The sequence below is a fragment of the Amphiprion ocellaris genome, chromosome 12 (genome assembly GCF_022539595.1).
Source record: "Amphiprion ocellaris isolate individual 3 ecotype Okinawa chromosome 12, ASM2253959v1, whole genome shotgun sequence".
NCBI lineage: Eukaryota > Metazoa > Chordata > Actinopteri > Pomacentridae > Amphiprion > Amphiprion ocellaris.
This window is the reverse complement of record NC_072777.1, coordinates 36,187,185-36,205,508: the sequence shown is the minus strand read 5'-3', so window position 1 is coordinate 36,205,508 and position 18,324 is coordinate 36,187,185. Positions and strand designations below refer to the sequence as shown.

Here is an 18,324-nt window from a genome sequence, read left to right as displayed (position 1 = left end):
TGCAGCCATCAGACGTCCGTGAAACGGAGTCCAGATGCTGAATGCTGCTAAACAAGAAACAGAGGACACTGATGCTACGGTCTCTGAGCCAATCAGAGCCCAATGCTGGTCTCTGAGCCAATCAGAGCCCAGCGCTGGATGATAAATATTCTTTTAATATGTTTTAATGATTATTTTTTAAATTTTTTTTTTAGGGCTGGGACTTTGACACGTTAATTTCGAATAATTAATTACCATGAAAATAACGCGTTAAAAATAATAACGCAATTAATTGCACCCTCCTCAGTTCCCTCATTTCTGGCACACCGGTAACTCTGATGAACACTCCAGCCCAGTAGGTGGCGGTAATGAACCTAAAGTCTGTTTGTAGCCATGAAGAAGAAGCACAGGAAGCACTGAGTGAAGTCAGGCACTGGTAAACAGTGAAGGAAGATGAGATTGAGCTTGTTGGACAGAAAGTTTTCTTTTAAAAATCTTCCTGATGGCAGCTTGGATAAAAGCCTGGTTGTGTGCAAATTGTACAACAAAGAGTTTTCTGATCACTGCGTCACTTCAAGCCGACGGTATCACCTCAATGTAAAACATGTTGCTGTTAGCACCAGAGCTAACGTTAGCTACGAGTCATGCTAACGGCTAACGGTGTAGCCATCCCATAATAGACCACTTTTCTAGACAGTGCTTGAGTTTACAGAAAGTCTTAAAATGTTGAATAAAATCGCTATAATTGCACTTAGATTTGCAGTAATCTGTGAATGTAGCAGACAGATGAAAAATGCAGATAAATAGAAATGAAACATTTTTGTGGTTTAAGGTTTTACTCCATCAAGGCTCTGCCTCCTTGGAGGAGGAAGAACCTAAACAACAAAAATATCTCTTTTAATAACTTAATTATAAACTTTTTGTTTATAAAAAAATTAGATAAATAAAAATTGATATTCCTGTAAAAAGAACCATCAAAATGACACCATTTATCAGACCCAGAAAAGATGAAAACAGAACGAATCTCTGGATTTTCAACTTTCTGCATCTCCTTGAACTACTTATGCTGATTTTATGTGCCATACAGTGGAAAAAACAACTAAATTCAGGCTTTAAGTCACCAAAATCACTTTTTTCTCTATGTCCCATTTTCCTTTTTTTAAATAAATTTTAAATTATAAACACGTATATGTCTATTCATTGATTCAACTGTCAACCACAATTTTATTTGAATTGAAAAACTTCACTTATTGTGTCAAATATTGCTATTTGACAAAACTGCAATTATTGCGATTAATTAATTACAAAGCCTGTAATTAGATTAAATTTTTTAATCGCGTCCCACCACTAATTTTTTTCTATTTTAATTTTTGTAAAATTTTATTTTTAAAAAAATCCCCCAAATTTGGCAAGAAAATTCTTGTAAATATTTTTTAAAAATGAGTAAAAATCATCCACAAAAATCCTAAAAATATCTAAAGTGATTCCATATATATCAGTAAAACTTCTAATATTTTCTTTAAGAACATTCACAAAAAAATCAACCAAAATCCAGCAAAATTTGCTGGATTTTGCTTGATTTTTTGTGAATGTTCTTAAGAAACATTTTTAACGTTTCTTTTTTTCCCACCAAAAAATGTTCAAAGATTTCCCAAAAATGTTGAAAATGTGGACATCAGAAGAAGAAAATATATTTTTTTCCACATTTTCAAACTTTAAACGGGTCAGTTTTGACCTGCAGGGCGACTCGAATGTTAAATACAGTCATTTGATTTATGTTGTTGTAAGTATGACTGTAAGATAAGATAAACTGTATTGATCCCACAGTGGGGAAAGTTCACCGTTACAACAGCTCCAAGGAGAAAAAATAGTTTAAAGGCAGTACAGAATAAATAGAAACACACAGTACAAAAATGCAGAGAACATTATATACCAGACGCTTTTTTTTTGTTTTTTGAGAAGACTATTTACATGAGGTTGAAACAGTTATTGCACATAAGATGTCTGTATATGTGAGGGAGAAAGTGCAGCAGTAACAGAGGTAGACCAGTTCTACGGCGGCATTGTAAAGTCTGACTGATGTTGGGATAAACGACCTGTGGAAACGTTCCTTCTTACATTCAGGGTGAACCAGTCTGTTGCTGAAGGAGCTCCTTAAGGAGTTCACAGTCTGATGCAGAGGGTGGGAGGAGTTTCTGATGACAGAAGACAGTTTATCCAGAGCCCTCCTCTCTCCCACCACCTCCATGGAGTCCAGGGATCAGCCACAGACTGAGCTGCTCTTTTTATCAGTCTGTTTAGTCTGTTCTTATCACGCTCAGAGCATCCTCCTCCCCAGCACACCACTGCATAGAAGACCATGGATGCCACCACAGTGTCATAAAAGGTCCTCAGCAGTGTCCTGCTCACACCAAATGATGGGAGTCTCCTCAGCAGGTATAGGCGACACTGACCCTTCTTATACAGAGAGTCAGTGTTATCTGTCCAGTGCAGTTTGTTATTTAAGTGAACATCCAGGTACTTGTAGGTCCTCACTCTGTCAATGTCAAGTCCCTGGATGTTCAGCGCTGGAGTGTATGAGGGTTTCCTGTGGAAATCGATCACCATCTCCTTTGTCTTGCTGGCGTTCATTTGGAGGTGGTTCTGCTCACACCAGTAGACAAAGTCCATGATGACCTTCCTGTACTCACAGTCATTCCCCTCTGACATGCATCCTATGATGGTAGTGTCATCGGAGAACTTCTGGAGATGACAACTGTCTGTGGAGTAGCAGAAGTCTGATGTATAGAGGGTGAAGAGGAAAGGTGAGAGTACTGTACCCTGGGGGGCTCCTGTGCTGCAGACCACCACATCAGACACACAGTCCTGTAGCCTCACATACTGAGGTCTGTCTGTGAGGTAGTCCATGGTCCATGCAGCCAGCTGGTCACTGATTCCTGCTCTCTCCATCTTCCCTCTCAGCAGTGAGGGTTGGATTGTATTGAAGGCACTGGAGAAGTCGAAGAACGTCATCCTCACGGTGTTTCTAGTGTCCTCCAGGTGAGACAGGGATCTCTGCAGCAGGTAGAGGATGGTGTCATCCGTCCCAATCCCAGGCTGGTATGCAAACTGCAGGGGATCCATGTTTGGACTCACCAGGGGGCGAAGATGGTTCAGGATGATCCTCTCCAGTGCCTTCATCAGGTGAGAAGCTAAGGCCACGGGTCTGAAGTGGTTGGGCTCCTTGGGGCATGAGGTCTTTGGGACTGGGACCACACAAGAAGTCTTCCACATGGCAGGAACTCTTTCCAGACTCAAGCTGAGGTTGAAGATGTAGCAGACCACCTGACAGAGCTGGTCTGCACAGTCCCTGAGAAGTCTGGAGCTGATGCCATCAGGACCCGTGGCTTTCCTGGCTCTGGTCTTCCTGAGCTGCATTCTCAAGATGCTTTAACTTGTGTGAGGACCAGATTCTGATATTAACCTGTAAACACCACGCAAAAAATAAACTCCAGATATTATGAGATGATGCAAAAAATGCATCTTAATGTCTCATTTAACATTTTATGCATTGCAAGCATTTTTTTTCCCATCATCTTTTTTCTTTCCTGCATTAGTGTGTCCTTATTTGTGAGGTTGGTGTTAAGTGTCTGGATAATGAGCCGTGCAGACGCGCAGCTCATGAATTGATGTTGCTAAATGATCCCAGTAATACTTTACACTCACACACAACCTTCTAACATTCAGTCTCAGGGAGAATAAATAGTAAAATTAAAAAGGCATTATTTTATCAGAGCCAAAATAAATCGTTATACGATAAAAACGTATCATGAGCAGAAATAGAATCACTGAGACTGTTTCCCCTGCAGGTATTCAGAGCGCAGTAACACCAAATGTGTGGGAATCACCATAGAGACGCGGCCCGACTACTGCCTGAAGAGACACCTCAGCGACATGCTTGGCTACGGCTGCACCCGGCTGGAGATTGGAGTCCAGAGTGTTTATGAAGATGTGGCCCGGGACACCAACAGGTTAGCAGGCCCAGCTAGATGATGAATTATAGGGAAGACTTAAACCGCTGACCCCTATACTGAGGCAATCTGGTGGCTCTGTTGTGCTGCGGAGGTCAGCCCTCTCCATCACCATCATCAGAACGTCACATTAGAGAATATCTTTTAGAAAAAAACATGGTGTTCATCCGTCTAGTAGAGCTCCAGAGATGCAGAGATTCAACACCAAGAAACACTGAAGCTGCACATTATGTTGGGTTTTCCTTTATATTGTCATCCATCATCAACATGATGGCACGATGCCTGATGGTGTGTATATTAAGCGCTTTATAGTTGATAATCTGTGTTTTTGTACATGTATGTTCTATCCAGAGGCCATACGGTTCGAGCCGTGTGTGAATCTTTCCACCTGGCGAAGGACGCAGGATTCAAAGTAGTCGCCCACATGATGCCAGACCTACCGAACGTGGGCATGGAGAGGGATGTGGAGCAGTTCATCGTAAGCACTTTTATAATAATGATTATACATTTTATTTGTAATGCACTTTTCATTCAAGCAAAATGTCAAAGTGCTGCATTAAAGATATAAAAGGATAAAAACAAAACAAACTGGTAAAATAAGAATGAAAATTTCAGGGTTTAATTAAAAGCTTTGTTAAACAGAAAGGTCTTGAGGCCTTTTTTAAAGACATCCACTGTCTGTGGAGCTCTCAGGAGGTCAGGGAGGAGTTCTGAAGGTTCTGTCTCCATGGTCCGGAGCTTGGTTCTGGTCAGGAGGAGGTGACAGTTATTAGAGGAGGTTTCTATTGGATGATTGGAGGCAGAGAAGTTCTTTGAGGTATTCCTGGGTGACTGATGGGTGAAGAGAGAGATTCTGGATTCTGAAGGAGACGGGGAGCCAGTGGAGCGAACGGAGGATGGGAGTGATGTGTTGGAATGATCCAACCTGCATGTTGATGATCAGTGCTGGTGATGAAAGGTGGGTCTGTGGCTACCTCCTAGAGAAGACACAGCATCTTCCACGCTGTAAAAGTCTGTACGAGGTGCATCAGGTCAGGAGCACTGGGAGCATTCTCAGTTTAGGAGATTCTGAGCTCGACATGTTTAGATAAATAGACTTCCAGGGAACGTTACGAGCGTCGCAGGAGCACTACAAGCAGTGTGTGGCTGCACAAGGTGGCCAAATTTAAATCAGGTTTTTAATTTTTATATGCGCGGTCTCTGAACTTTTTGATCACAACTTTTATCTGGATTGTGATGCTTTGGTTTGATTTTGGAGAAAGCAGAGGAGATGACAGAGGTTTGACATCATGGTTTGTGGCAAACAGATCAGACTGCATTTTTAACAATTCCTCATGCTCCCAGACATGTTAGATTTTGATCTGATTGGAGGTTAGCTTGGTGGGAACAGCTGTCAGTCACTTCTTTCTGCTGAAGACTGGTATGGAAATGTGGCTTTGTTGTCGCATATAAAGGAAACACTGCAGAGTTGTGCTGTAGCTTGTTTTCTCGCTTTTAATGACATAATTAAAATCTTCTATATTATTTCTAATATAGTTCGTACTTTTAAGAAAGAAAAAATGCATTTACTAATACATGAGAAACATAATGTGTAACAAAAGCAGACTAAAAATGGCAGTAAAGTTATGTGTCAAGTCGATCATTAGGTTTATTGTTTGTGACAGTAATAATCATACCTTCTTAGTGCGTCACCACTACTTTCCTCCCAGTGGTAGAGTAACAAGTAGTTGGTACACGTCTTAAAATAGCACCGGAAAAGCTGAGACAGTTGTTCACAGCGATGTGACTCGATGAAGAATCCTGTCAGATGTCTCTCAACAGCAGGCTCTCTGCAGCTCTGATTGGAAACACAGCTATGATATGAATGAGCTCCTTCCCAACACGCCTGACTGTAGGATGTAGATGAAGACTCTGTTTGAAGCTGTGTGCAATTTCAGCTCATTATTTTATTTTGATAATCATAAAACAGAAATCAGATGATTAGAAACATAAAAGTGACCAGAAAAGACCAGATAATAATAATTGTGTTGCAGGTGAGACATCACAGAAACAACAGTAGTACTGATTGTTCTCTGTTTTCTCTGATGAATAAACTGTTTGTGCTTCTTTAACTTTAGTATCTGATTACTGGGAGGACAGTGACTTCCAGGGTTTTTCAGAAGTTTTTAGTCCTGTAGAGGTGGAAAGGTTTAGAGCCTCATTGTTCTGTTGTAATGAGCAACAAATTGAACAAAAGGCAACAGAAACAGTTCAGTTCAACATTCAGATGTGATGTAGAAACAGCTTTATTTCTACTTGGAAGTTAAAGATAAAAGTTTCTGGAAACTGTTTTCATCTCTGACCTTTTGTTAATGTGGACAGGTGAAAATCTAGATGTCTTGAATGGGTAATCCACCAATCTATACTTCTGTCAATCACCTTTAATGACAAACTGAACACGTTTTCAGAGGTGTTTACAAATCTATTAATATATACAAATCGGAATCTGTCTTTTACGTGCATATGAGTCTTCAGACTCTTAGTTTAGTACCTGATACACTTTCATTTGGGCATGCTCCATCGGGTTGGACAGGAAGTGTTGTTGAACCACCATCTTCAGGTCTGGGCTGAAGCATGAAGGACAGTTAGAGGCTTGTCCTGAAGTCCCTCCAGGGTTCTCTTTGTTGTTGCCTCATGTCGTTGTGGTGCTGGAAGGTGATAGTCGCACCAGTCTTGACGTCTAAATATAACCTGCTTCAGTATAGCCTAGCCAGCTAGCCGCGACTGGTGGGGATCCCTCACAGCGGTCGAACAAGTTCTAAAAAGAAAGTGAAGGTTCTCAACCTTGGCACATGGAACATGCAAACCCTACTGGACACCACCAAGGTAGACAGACCAGAAAGATGGACTGCACTGGTCGCAAAGGAAGTGTTGTAAGGACGTCTGACAGTCCACTGCCAAAACAGCTGCTGTACTGCGAACTGTCCCAGGGCAAATGGACAGTCGGGGGACAGAAGAAGTCATTCAAGGACTGCCTCAAAGTGTCCCTCAAAGACCTGGACATCGACCCCAATACATGGGAATCGCTTGATGGGACTGTCCAACTTTGCGAAGCAGAGTCACCACAGAAGAGAGCAGACGGACTACAGAGACTCAGAGAAACTTTTACCTCCACAGTAGCACCATTCACACCAAAGAAAACGCGATTCCCCTGACCATGATTTGGAGTGAAGGGCCTGAATGTTTTAGTCATCTTAAATAATGTGTAACATCTCTAAAGAAAAAAATATCTAGGTATTATGGCTTACTTAGTGTAGATTGATGGGGGAAACGTGTGTTTTAAAGAAATGTAATTAAATGTGCAACACAACAGTGTGTGAAGATACCCCTCTACCTCTCTGCCCCTCTAACCCTCTACCTCTTCTGTCCCTCTCAACCCGCCCGGCCAGCAGCAGATGGTTCCCCCACATAAAGAGCCGGGTTCTGCTCGAGGTTTTTTTCTCTGTTAAAAGGGTGTTTTCCTTGCCACTGTCTCCTTAGGGCTGCTCTGGGGGGTCAGGCATATGGGTTCTGTAAAGCGTCTCGGGACAATTTGACTGTAATTGGCGCTATATAAATAAAATTGAATTGAATCGATGGATTATGTTCATTTTGTCGTTTCTTGCTTTAGACAAGCGTTACTTTTTAACCAACAACTAAATAAGGAAAAGATGGTTTTTACCTCCTTGACATGTTTCGACTACATCTACGGTCTTTGTCAGAGCATCATCTGACGTGCGATAACGTGTCATTTTTATCACGTGGCCGATTTGACAGATCTGTCAGAATCTGTCAGACCGGTCAATGCCCCCCGTCATCCGGTGGTCTCTGGAGGATGGAGTCCAGATGTCAGAGGGTGTAGCTCCTCGTCCCGGTTCATGGATCTGCTCACCCGCTTCCTGATCTCGATGGCCTCCTTAATCCATCATTTGTATTTGTTGGCCCTTGATGTTATTTTTATTTTTTTTATTAATCCCACGAGGGGAAATTCTGATTTTCGCATATCTCCCAATTGGGGGAGTCAGAGCGATGGGTCAGCCACAGTACAGTCCCCCTGGAGCAGGAAGAGTTAAGGGCCTTGCTCAAGGGCCCAACAGTGGCCGCATCGGGGCTTGAACCTCTGACCTTCTGATCAGTAGTCCAGAGACTTAACCGGCGCAGACTTAACCGGTGCGCCACCACTGCCCTCGGAGGCTAACCGGTGATCGGCCTGACAGATTCTGACAGATCAGATCAGCCACCTGATAAAAACGGCATGTCATCACACGTCAGATGACGCTCTGAGGAAGACCGTAGACGTAGTTGAAACATGTCAGTGAGGTAGAAACCATCTTTTCCTCACTAGTTGTCGGTTAGAAGTAAGGCTGTTCTAAAGTTTGTGAAGATGACCAAATAGTTTCTGACTGGTTGTACGATGTAGTGACAAAGACATGTAGGACACTTTCAGCCTCCTGAGCATCTGAAACTCTTGGTGACTGAAGTTGTGGAGAAGCGTTTGTGTCTTCCCACAGGTTTGTTGTATTACCTCGGTGAGTGTGTGTTTTCTGTGATGGTGTGTCTGACGGTAATGTGGAGGGCAGCAGCAGGTCGGCACTATGACGGGAAGCAGATTAAATGTGTATTTGGCCCTCACCGTTGCTCCCTTTTTCTTTTCCTGTAGCATTTCCTCTGTCACTTGTCCTCTCTCCAGACTTAATTTCTTTGGTTCTGCTGTCTTCTTTCTCATAGTCTGCAATCTCAATATTGTCTCTCTCCTGCCTCTGCCTTCGCCTTTGTTCCCTCATACTTTTCTCTCTCTATTATCTCTCACGTCATCCTTTTCTTCTCGCCGGTCGTAACTTTTCACTTGATGCTCCTCTGCTGTCATCTCCCTCCCAGCTCTGTCCTCTTCTAATCACACCGCCTCCCTCCATCTCCTCTCTTATCACACTGATACTTAGATTATACTACTTGTGTGTGACTCCCCTTTGCTCCTCGTCATCATATCTAATCTTCCATGACACACTTCCTGCTGGTGGGTGGAGGGGAAATATGCAGGTTCTTAAACATTTTCACCCCAGGAACCAAACAAAGCGTCTCATGATTTCTTCCTGGAATCCATAAAAGTCATCCCTTATGCAGGAAACATCTAAAAATATTCAGTTTGAAAGGCAGGTGGTGTAAGAAGTGGAAAGTATCAGAAAAAGATGAAGGAGATAGAGAAGAGATGAGGGCATATGTTGACATTTGGGCTTCAAAATGTTGTGACAAATTTATATTCTTGTTGAATAGTGTGCCTGCCTCATTTTAAAAGTACCTGCAGAATACTTCTGTGGAGCGTTTTTTTTTTAGGAAAAATAAATAATGCAAATAATGAAACCTTTCAGTGCCAGGTAAGTCTCTGTGTTTTAAAATGTATAGTGATGGAGTGGAATCTAAGTCACAAATCATGAGCCGAAGTCTAAGACTTGACCGTGTTCAAATGTTAAGGATCTTCAAAAAATCACCAGGAGAAGTCAGCATTCAAGGACAGCAGGATTTGTTGTCGACAAAAAACCCAGGAGTAGTGATTAAGAGCCCAAGGAAAACCAGAGATACTGAGCTGTGCTTTGTCTGTATGCTGTGAGAGTTGGTCATTTTTCCACGCCTATAGGGCATATGATTGGAGGGACAGTTTGGACACCGTTATACTTTTCTAAATCTATTGGTCAGATCTTGTCACCAAGATATCTTATATCATTGTTAGGTTACAGTTTACAGTAGAGGTGGGTGGATCGATCCATAATATCGATACCAGCGTTGGTATTGATATTGAATGATACCAGTGCAACGATATCGATTCTTTAGTTTCAGTTTCTGTCCTGTATGTCTGCACTGATGCAGCTTCAACAAACAGGCAACCTGATTGGCTGTTAGAGGTCCTCCATCTGAGGAGCAGCAGCTAATCCTCCTCTTGTGATTGGATGTTGTACCGTCAGCTCAGCTACATCATAAATCATAGTGGTGAAAAGTATAACTTTAATTTCATCCGTGGCTCTGTCAGTCTGTTTCTGTCTGATGTGTAGAATGAGATGTTTAGCTGCTGGATGTTCCTCAACCAACACTAAGGAAAGAGGAGGCAGAGAAGAAGTCCAACTGAGATCCAGCTGATGATCAGACTGCAGGCAGGAAGACACTGAACCAGAGACAATTACAAAGACTAGTGCTGTAGCAGGGCTACAAAATTAAATAATCATTCATCACAATCATGATTTTTAGCTTCTAACCACTATAAGAAAACAATTGACTGCGGGTTTTAAAATTTAAAAATGCGCTCCGCTGTTGAAAGACGTAGCCTCTCACTGTGCTGTTTTCTCCCCTCATAGAAAACAACACGTGGATAAAATCCATCGCTTTCATCTTGGACTAATCTGAAATGAGGACACTTTATCTCACTCCTTTCAAAGTAAATTTTGCTCTCACACCTGTCTGATCACCAGCCACTGAGCAGCATCTACCACAGTCTGCGCTGTGAGGCGTTCGGGAAACATCGGTAAATGTCTGTCGATAAGCAAATGTTCAGCTAGTGAGGTGTTTCACCTGTAACCAGGTGGGACCAGGTGGGTGCAAAAAACTGACAATAACCAGGGGGGAATTAAAAGCTCATATTTAACATTACAAAAGTAACTGTGCAAAAAAAGTTATCTTAAAGCTCGACTGCTGATAAAATTACTCTGGAGTATCGGTAGTGATATCGGCGATACTAGCCCTGTATTTACTTGGTATCGGATCAGTACCAAATCTTGCAGAATCTCACACCACTACTTTACAGAGGACATGAGCATTAGGTTATTATTAGGTCATGATTCACAGAGAGCATGCCTGGACATGTTCAGACTCTACTTCCCATCTTACCCTTATTATTTTGTGACAGATTTCATGCATAATATACTTGTATGTGTGATCATGATTCAAGTATATATTAAAAGTTACAATACCTTAAGTATACTCCATTATGTAGTGAACACCCCACATCTGATCTCCTACAAAGCATCAAAGTTATAGATTATACCCTGTGATCTCTTATCAGCCATCCTTACAGTTTCTAGTCCTTCTTTTCCTTCACACACGTTCAATACAATCAAAGCATTGGTGGTTATTAGAATATTCAACATTAAGTCCTTCACTCACGTATAATACTCATCAATTGAATAGCATTGGCCAGGATTACACTTTCTGCACATCGTACTCAAGAATATTACACTACAATATGAGTTTTAAATTTCAAGAATGTGGCACCATTCTCCTATCTCCGCATATTGGCAGCAAAACATTTTACCAGCAACGACTGCTCTGTGAGGTCCGTAGAGACGGAAAACTAGGCAGCTAGGATATTCTGGAGCTGTGGTGGAAAAACCCAGCAAGCGTCCAAAAAAAGTTTCTGTTGCTCCAGATAAAACAGAAGCTCCGTGTTCAGAGGAAGGATTACAGTCTAAAAAAATAAAGCGATTAACAGTGAGTCACTTTTACTCTGTCAGAGTTGGGAAACAAAACAATTCCAAACGAATGGCTTTACAGATGCATTTTAACCAAGGAAAGGCATTCAGCGTGGTGCACGGGATTTATGAAAGGACTTTTGTTTGTTTACTAGAAACTTTTAGCATACCTTCAGTAAGCTAAAACAGCCTAACTCACATTCTGTGTACACGAAGTTACAAGAGATCTGCTCATGTCCACGTCCCCAAATGCAGGAGGTCCTCGACTTACATCAGAGTTCCGTTCCTACGGTGTGATATAAGTCCATTTTGGCTGTAAGTCGGAACTCCGGTGAAAATGTAAACAAAGCCATTATGTGCATCACGATATCCATCAGTTTACATATCTGTACAACTACAGTAACAACAAACAGTCATTAGCTCAAACTGAAACACAACTCAGTAGGAAAATACAGGCCAAAATGTAAACTGTAAGCCTGACTTATGCTGGGAGCCATAATGAAGTTAGTGAATATAGCATGATCCAATGTAGCGGCAAATGTAAACAAAGCTGTCTTATAGCGCCGCGTGACGACTGTACATATAATATTCATCCGCTCTGCTCATCAACTAGTTCTACTGAACCAGTTCAGACGTAACGACAAAACCCCGTACGTCAAACCGAGGACCGGCTCGTAATCAGTTCCGACGTAACGGTGAAATGGCATAAGTCGAGGACATCGTAAACCGAGGACCTCCTGTATGTGCTTTTTTTGGTAATAAACCAACAACAGTCATAGTAAGACCCTACAGAACTTCTTTGCAGCTGATATTTTGACTTGTTACAGTCTGGAAAGGTCAGTTGTATTAATGATGGCTGGTTTCTACTTACAGGAAGTCCCAGGTCTGTTATCAAGGCTTACTGGGAGTCTTAACCCTCGTGTCGTCCTGCGGGTCAAAATTGACCCGTTTTAAAAATTTAAAATGTGGAAAAATATATATATTTTCACAGGGAAACTACTGATGTCCACATTTTCAACATTTTTGGGAAAAGTTTGAACATTTGTTGGTGTAAGAAAATAAAAGTTAAAAATGTTTCTTTAAGAACATGTTCTTAAAGAAAATATTAGAAGTTTTACTGATATATATGGAGTCACTTTAGATATTATTTTTAGATTTTTTTGGAAGATTTTTACTCATTTTTAAAAAATACTAGAATTTTCTTGCCAAATTTGGGGGATTTTTTTAAAAATAAAACTTTCAAGGGAAACTTTTAAGGAATTATTGGAATTTTCTTCCTGAAGGTTTTGCAAATTTTCAGAAATTTGAGGAATTTTTTTGCTGAAATTTTGGATTTTTTCAGACAAGGAAACAACATTTTTTGGTGCCCGTAAATGAAGACAACAGGAGGGTTAATGAACTTATTAATCCCTTCTGTACCAAGTCAAAATGTCTGCTGTGAGGAATGTCTATTGAAAGAATTACTTCCATTAGCTTTATCGTCTACATCTGGTATTGCTTGCCAAAATTAGGTATAATCTACTTGCTGTCTTTTGGTTTCCTGTCTATGAGAGTTAGATGACCTAAAAGACTATATTTGACTGATGAGCTGTCCAGGTTGTGGAGTTGCAGTGAGTAGTCAATCAATCGATCAACAGAGAACTATTTTAATAATCAATACTTCATTTTCCAAGAAAAAATGCCTCAAATGTGTTGCTTCCAGCTTCTCTGATGTGAGGTCAGAGACACCAGATGAAGAGATGAACCCACAGAGAATAATCAGCGGTTTCTGCTGCTTTTTTAACATCTTTCAGCGCATCAGTTCAGTTTTATGACTGCAGCTTCATGCTTTGGTTCCATCATCATTCTCATCAGTGCAGTTTCACATACAGCTGTGAAAAACCCATTCAGCTCTACTTTCCCAGCACCAAACCACACAGTTAGCAGCTAGCCGTCAAGCTGTGGAGCACTTACCAGCAGATATTTCCCCCAGGAGTCCAATCCTGATGTTGCTCAATGTCTGGTAGATGTTTGCTAAATTGCTAACGCTTCATTAAATGGAAGGTTGAGGAGGTTCCATTAGGTGTAATCAAAGGTCATTTTCAGTCAGAGTCAAAATGTTAAACATCCCAATGGAAAGGTTTTTGGAATTTGGTGATTCTTAATGTTATTATCAAAAATGTAAGTGACAAAGGGACAGTACAATGGAAGCAACGCATAAGTAAGCTGCATATATTATCACTTTATTATCTAGTAATTATAGAAAAATCCCAAAGATGCATACACTACAAGTCCAAAGTTTGGACACACCTTCTCATTCAATGCTTTTTATTTAATTATTTTATACATTACAGATTAATACTGAACACATCAAAACTATAAAAGAACACATATGGAATTATGTTGTAAACAAAAAAGTGTTAATCATCAGCATTAGAATATCCTTTATTAGTCCCACAAGGGGAAATTAGCAGCGTCACAGCAGGAAAGTGACGGAAAAATGAAGCGACCACATCTATAAAATAAAGACGTCAGAAATAAACGCTATATATGCAATTAATCCACAATAATACAAATAAATAAAAATTTGAATGAGAAGGTGTGTCTGGTTGTGTATAAATCCATATATAGTAGTTTTAGTGGAAATAAGAGAACAGTTGAATGTTTTTTTATCAAGATAGAGCAAAATATCTGATGTTAATTTTAGCCAGGATTGCTCAGCCTGTCCTGGTCCAGGAGCTTCTATGTGACCCTTAAATGGATTAAGCAGGGTAAAGACAATATGTGTCCAATTTGATGAAAAATAAGAAGTAAATGCTGCTGATATGATGCAAATAGCAGCTGGGATTGCAGGAGAGGGATGTTAAATGTGGCAGACCGTCCATGAATTAGCTGTTTACTGCTGTTTGCCAGCTTAAGGAAGCATGGATCTCTTTATGAATGAGTCTCTTTTCGGCTGTTATCTGACTTATATCCTGTATTCTGCAGCGATCCCACTCAGTTCTTACTGTCTGCTCAGATCAGAGGCCGGTTCAGGACCTGCAGAGGAACTGAGTGTCCTCCTAGAGTCCATCCCGGTTTTCCTGATAATGAAATTTGATTATAACTTGCTGCTAGTCTGACTTATCTCCCGTTCCCAGGGAGGCGTCTTTAACAGGTTCCTCTCCAGCAGCCAACAGGAGCTGTGATATCCAGACCGGTGGCAGGTGCAGAATCCCCATAATGCTCTCTGGACTCCTGTTTTTTCTTGGTGTTGTTGTGGAAGGCTTGTTATTCGTCTCCTTCCTCCTTTAGGTTTGCTGCAGGGCCGTGTGGGACGAGTCCTGCTGCGATTATGAGCTGTGACCAGAATGAGATGATGAGATGCTGATAATGCAGCCTATTTTGGAGAATGTTCCAGATCTTCACGGTCCCGATCATGATGGTCGGTGGCGGAGGGGGAGGAGGATGACTGGAAATTGAACTGATTCCCCTCACTGCACAAAAGCAGACAGCAGCATTTGTTTCCTTCAATTGAATAACAGAGCTCTGTTCTGCTGTCCTCAGTCTGCTTCTAGGTTCAAGAGTCTTTCATTGAACACTGCAACACTTTTCCATCCAAGTAGAGACGCAAAATGAATAAAAATAAACTCTTTAGATTCCTGTATCTGTAGCACAAACAAATGTACACCATGACTCGGGGTAGAAGAGATCAAACCAGACAAAAGGTTCATTTAGAAATACTTTAGTGGGTTAAATCGATTTCAGTTTGCATCACAAATTGAGCTTCAGAGGCCTAATGAGAAACTAACTGTACTTTAAACACTCTTTAATGTGTGGATGTGTGTTTGCAGGAGTTTTTTGAGAATCCGGCGTTCAGGCCCGATGGTCTGAAGCTGTACCCGACGCTGGTGATCCGAGGGACGGGTCTGTACGAGCTGTGGAAGACGGGTCGGTACAAGAGCTACTCCCCAAGCGCCCTGGTGGACCTGGTGGCCCGGATTCTGGCGCTGGTGCCGCCCTGGACACGAGTGTACCGGGTGCAGAGGTGAGAGGATTATTGGTGACTGTAGATTAAAGCTGCATTAAAACCAGAAGCCTGAACACTTTCTGGATATTTTTTACTCTGCCAAGGAAAGCGGTGGAGTTATGTGACGATTGGCGTATGTTTGTCCTTCTGTGAATGCTTCCATCTGTGTACAACATTATTCAAAAGACAGACTAACAGATTTGGATGAAATTTCCATTCAACGTCAGAAATGACACAAGGACCAAGTGATTAGATTTCGGCAGTGATGCGGCTTATACTCTGGATCCACGGATTGGTTAAAGATTTCTGTATCATTGCCAGATAGCGGCACGGAGTCACTGTAACCATGACAACAAGCGAACACTATGTCAGCTGCTTGCTGACGATCACATGATTGTGATCCTACTACAAATCCACCTCTGAGGACTTATCAGGACTTATCCATCAGAAATGATACAAGGAACAGTTGATTAAATTGTGGAGGTGTTTCTGAGTCCCATCAATTCCCGCCGCCTGCTACATATTACAGGAGGTCCTCAGTTTACGACGTCCTCGACTTACAGCTTTGTTACATCAGAACTGGTTACGTGGAACTAGTTGATGAGCAGAGCGGATGAATACGTCGTCACATGGTGCTATCAGACAGCTTTGTTTCCATTCTCTGGTTGTACACCACCTTGGATTGTGCTACATTCACTAACTTTTTGTCCTTCATTATGGCTCCCAGCGTAAGTCAGACTCTTCTGATGCTTGGAAGAAAAGGAAAGCCGTCTCCATGGAAGTGAAATTAGATAGAATAAAACGCTGGGAACAGGAAGAAACACCGACCAACATGGGTCAAGTTGTAAAAACAGGTCAACATATTGTAGCGACCCTCTGTGATGAATGAGTGAGACTTTATCTAGTTCTCTGCTGGTTTATTGAACCTTCACACAGGCTACTGTGGACCGTAGTCAACGCCAGAATAACTAGAAAAACCCCATAACTTAGCTCCAGAATTAGCCGCCGTTCCCAGCTCTCTCTACTGCTGACTCTCAGCCAATCAGAGGTGAGCTAACTAAACATGGCACGTTCACTGACATTAGGTAAATCTGGAACTGAACAATAAACATTGAAACCTCAACATCAACAACAATATCAGTCTGTTACAGTATTCTGTTATCTTCTAGTAAAATGATTCATACATGCATGAAAGTCGTTGGTATTCAGGACTTTATGAAGAACTGATCGATATTGTGATGCGCGGAACGGATTTGGTTACATTTTCACCAGAGTTCCAACTTACGTAGATCCGTAGGAACGGAACTCCAGTGTGAGTTGAGAACCTTCTGTACATCAGATAACGGCAGATATTGATACAGTTCTGTATTTCTGATGGAGTAGAGTTTAATTCCATGTTGTTTCCTCTGTAATATCTCCGTCTGAAGCTGCTTAAGCCTATCCTACCATCATTCCTTGTCTCCATCAGGGATATCCCCATGCCACTGGTGAGCTCTGGAGTAGAGCATGGAAACCTGCGAGAGCTGGCCCTGGCCAGGATGAAGGACATGGGCACTGAGGTGAGACTCGAAGGCCTTTCATATTAACCTAGAAGACTCTGTGTCAGCTTATTCTGAGACAGGAAGCTAATAGACTTTTCCAGCTGGGATACGATCCAAGAGAAGAAAGCGTAGAACTCAGGCTGCCAACACACAAGTGCTGACTGTCAGAATCATTTTCCTCTAGTGCTATGATAGGGAAAAAACAAAGATTAAAAACCCTCTCAGGTGTAATTGAGGACTGCTGGAGCATAGAATGGAGCTCCGTCCCTCCCATGTTCCTGCACATTCATTGAATTTATGTTTCAAAGCAGAAAATAGATTACAAGTTTAGCAGAAGTCCAGCCAGCCTGAAAACACGGAACAGAATCTGAAGACGTGACGCAGAAGATCTCTCACTGAGGTCCATCTAAACAGACGTATGGGGTAGAGATCCCCCTAAGCCTCCATCAGAACCATGTTTATCGACAGATAGATTGAAATACTGATGAATACATTCTCTTGGCTTTCCTTTGGACTGCAGGATCTTTTGTTAGCAAAATAGAATTGCTGTTTTCATACAGAGTCGTAGAAACCAGCTCAGAATTATTCAGCATTTCTGTCAAATGTTGCTCCTCGTTTCCACACAACAATCACGCTGATGTCCTGCTGCAAATTGTCCAAACTGACTGGGTTTTCTACTGACTTTGTGAAGCGTTTGTTTGGTTCTGTCGCATTTTTCCTCACTGTGGGCTCATTTTTGTAAAGTCCTGTACCTCTATGGAAACACCACAACCACGGATAGAAGTAGAGAGAACTTTATTTTGTCTTTAGTGCCGTATAATACAATTAAAGTGTTTTAGATCATTTAAAAACAAGTAAAAAACTGTTGAATTTATTTGATTATGCTTTTTTTAAAATTGAAAATACCTACAAGTGCACACAGGTGTTACCAATGTTGATAAAAAAATGGTGACTCCACATACTGTACAAATTTTTTTACTCCATTTTTAATTAGTTTTCTTACTTGTTCACTATCTAAACACTGCCTGCAGCTCAACCCAGTTCTACTGAATAGTCTACATTTTTGTCATCTGTCTGTTATTCCATTAATGGCGTCACAGTTGAGCAGAAATATTAGTTTTTGACAGAATTATTTCATGCAAACCATTTATTTTGGCGTACTTTTAAATGAGACGTGAAAAATAGTGGTTTTGATGACTGGTCTAATTTTAAGTGACATTTTTTCTGTCTTTAATCAAAGGTATTAACCCTCCTGTTGTCCTCATTTATGGGCACCAAAAAATATTGTTTCCAAGAATCCAAGAATTTAGAAAAAAAAATCCCCAAATTTCTGA

The 18,324-nt window shown here is 41.3% G+C and overlaps 1 protein-coding gene across 1 annotated transcript in view; it reads left to right on the top strand.

Moving 5' to 3' along the window:
• The window catches only part of elp3 (elongator acetyltransferase complex subunit 3), a 40,266-nt gene that overhangs the window by 17,120 nt on the left and 4,822 nt on the right, over nt 1–18,324 (top strand). Inside the window, exons 8-11 of the mRNA XM_023274380.3 lie at nt 3,828–3,989; nt 4,341–4,467; nt 15,274–15,467; nt 16,918–17,008. Of these exons, the coding sequence (XP_023130148.1) occupies nt 3,828–3,989; nt 4,341–4,467; nt 15,274–15,467; nt 16,918–17,008 (574 nt within the window). The remainder of the gene's footprint in view (nt 1–3,827; nt 3,990–4,340; nt 4,468–15,273; nt 15,468–16,917; nt 17,009–18,324) is intronic.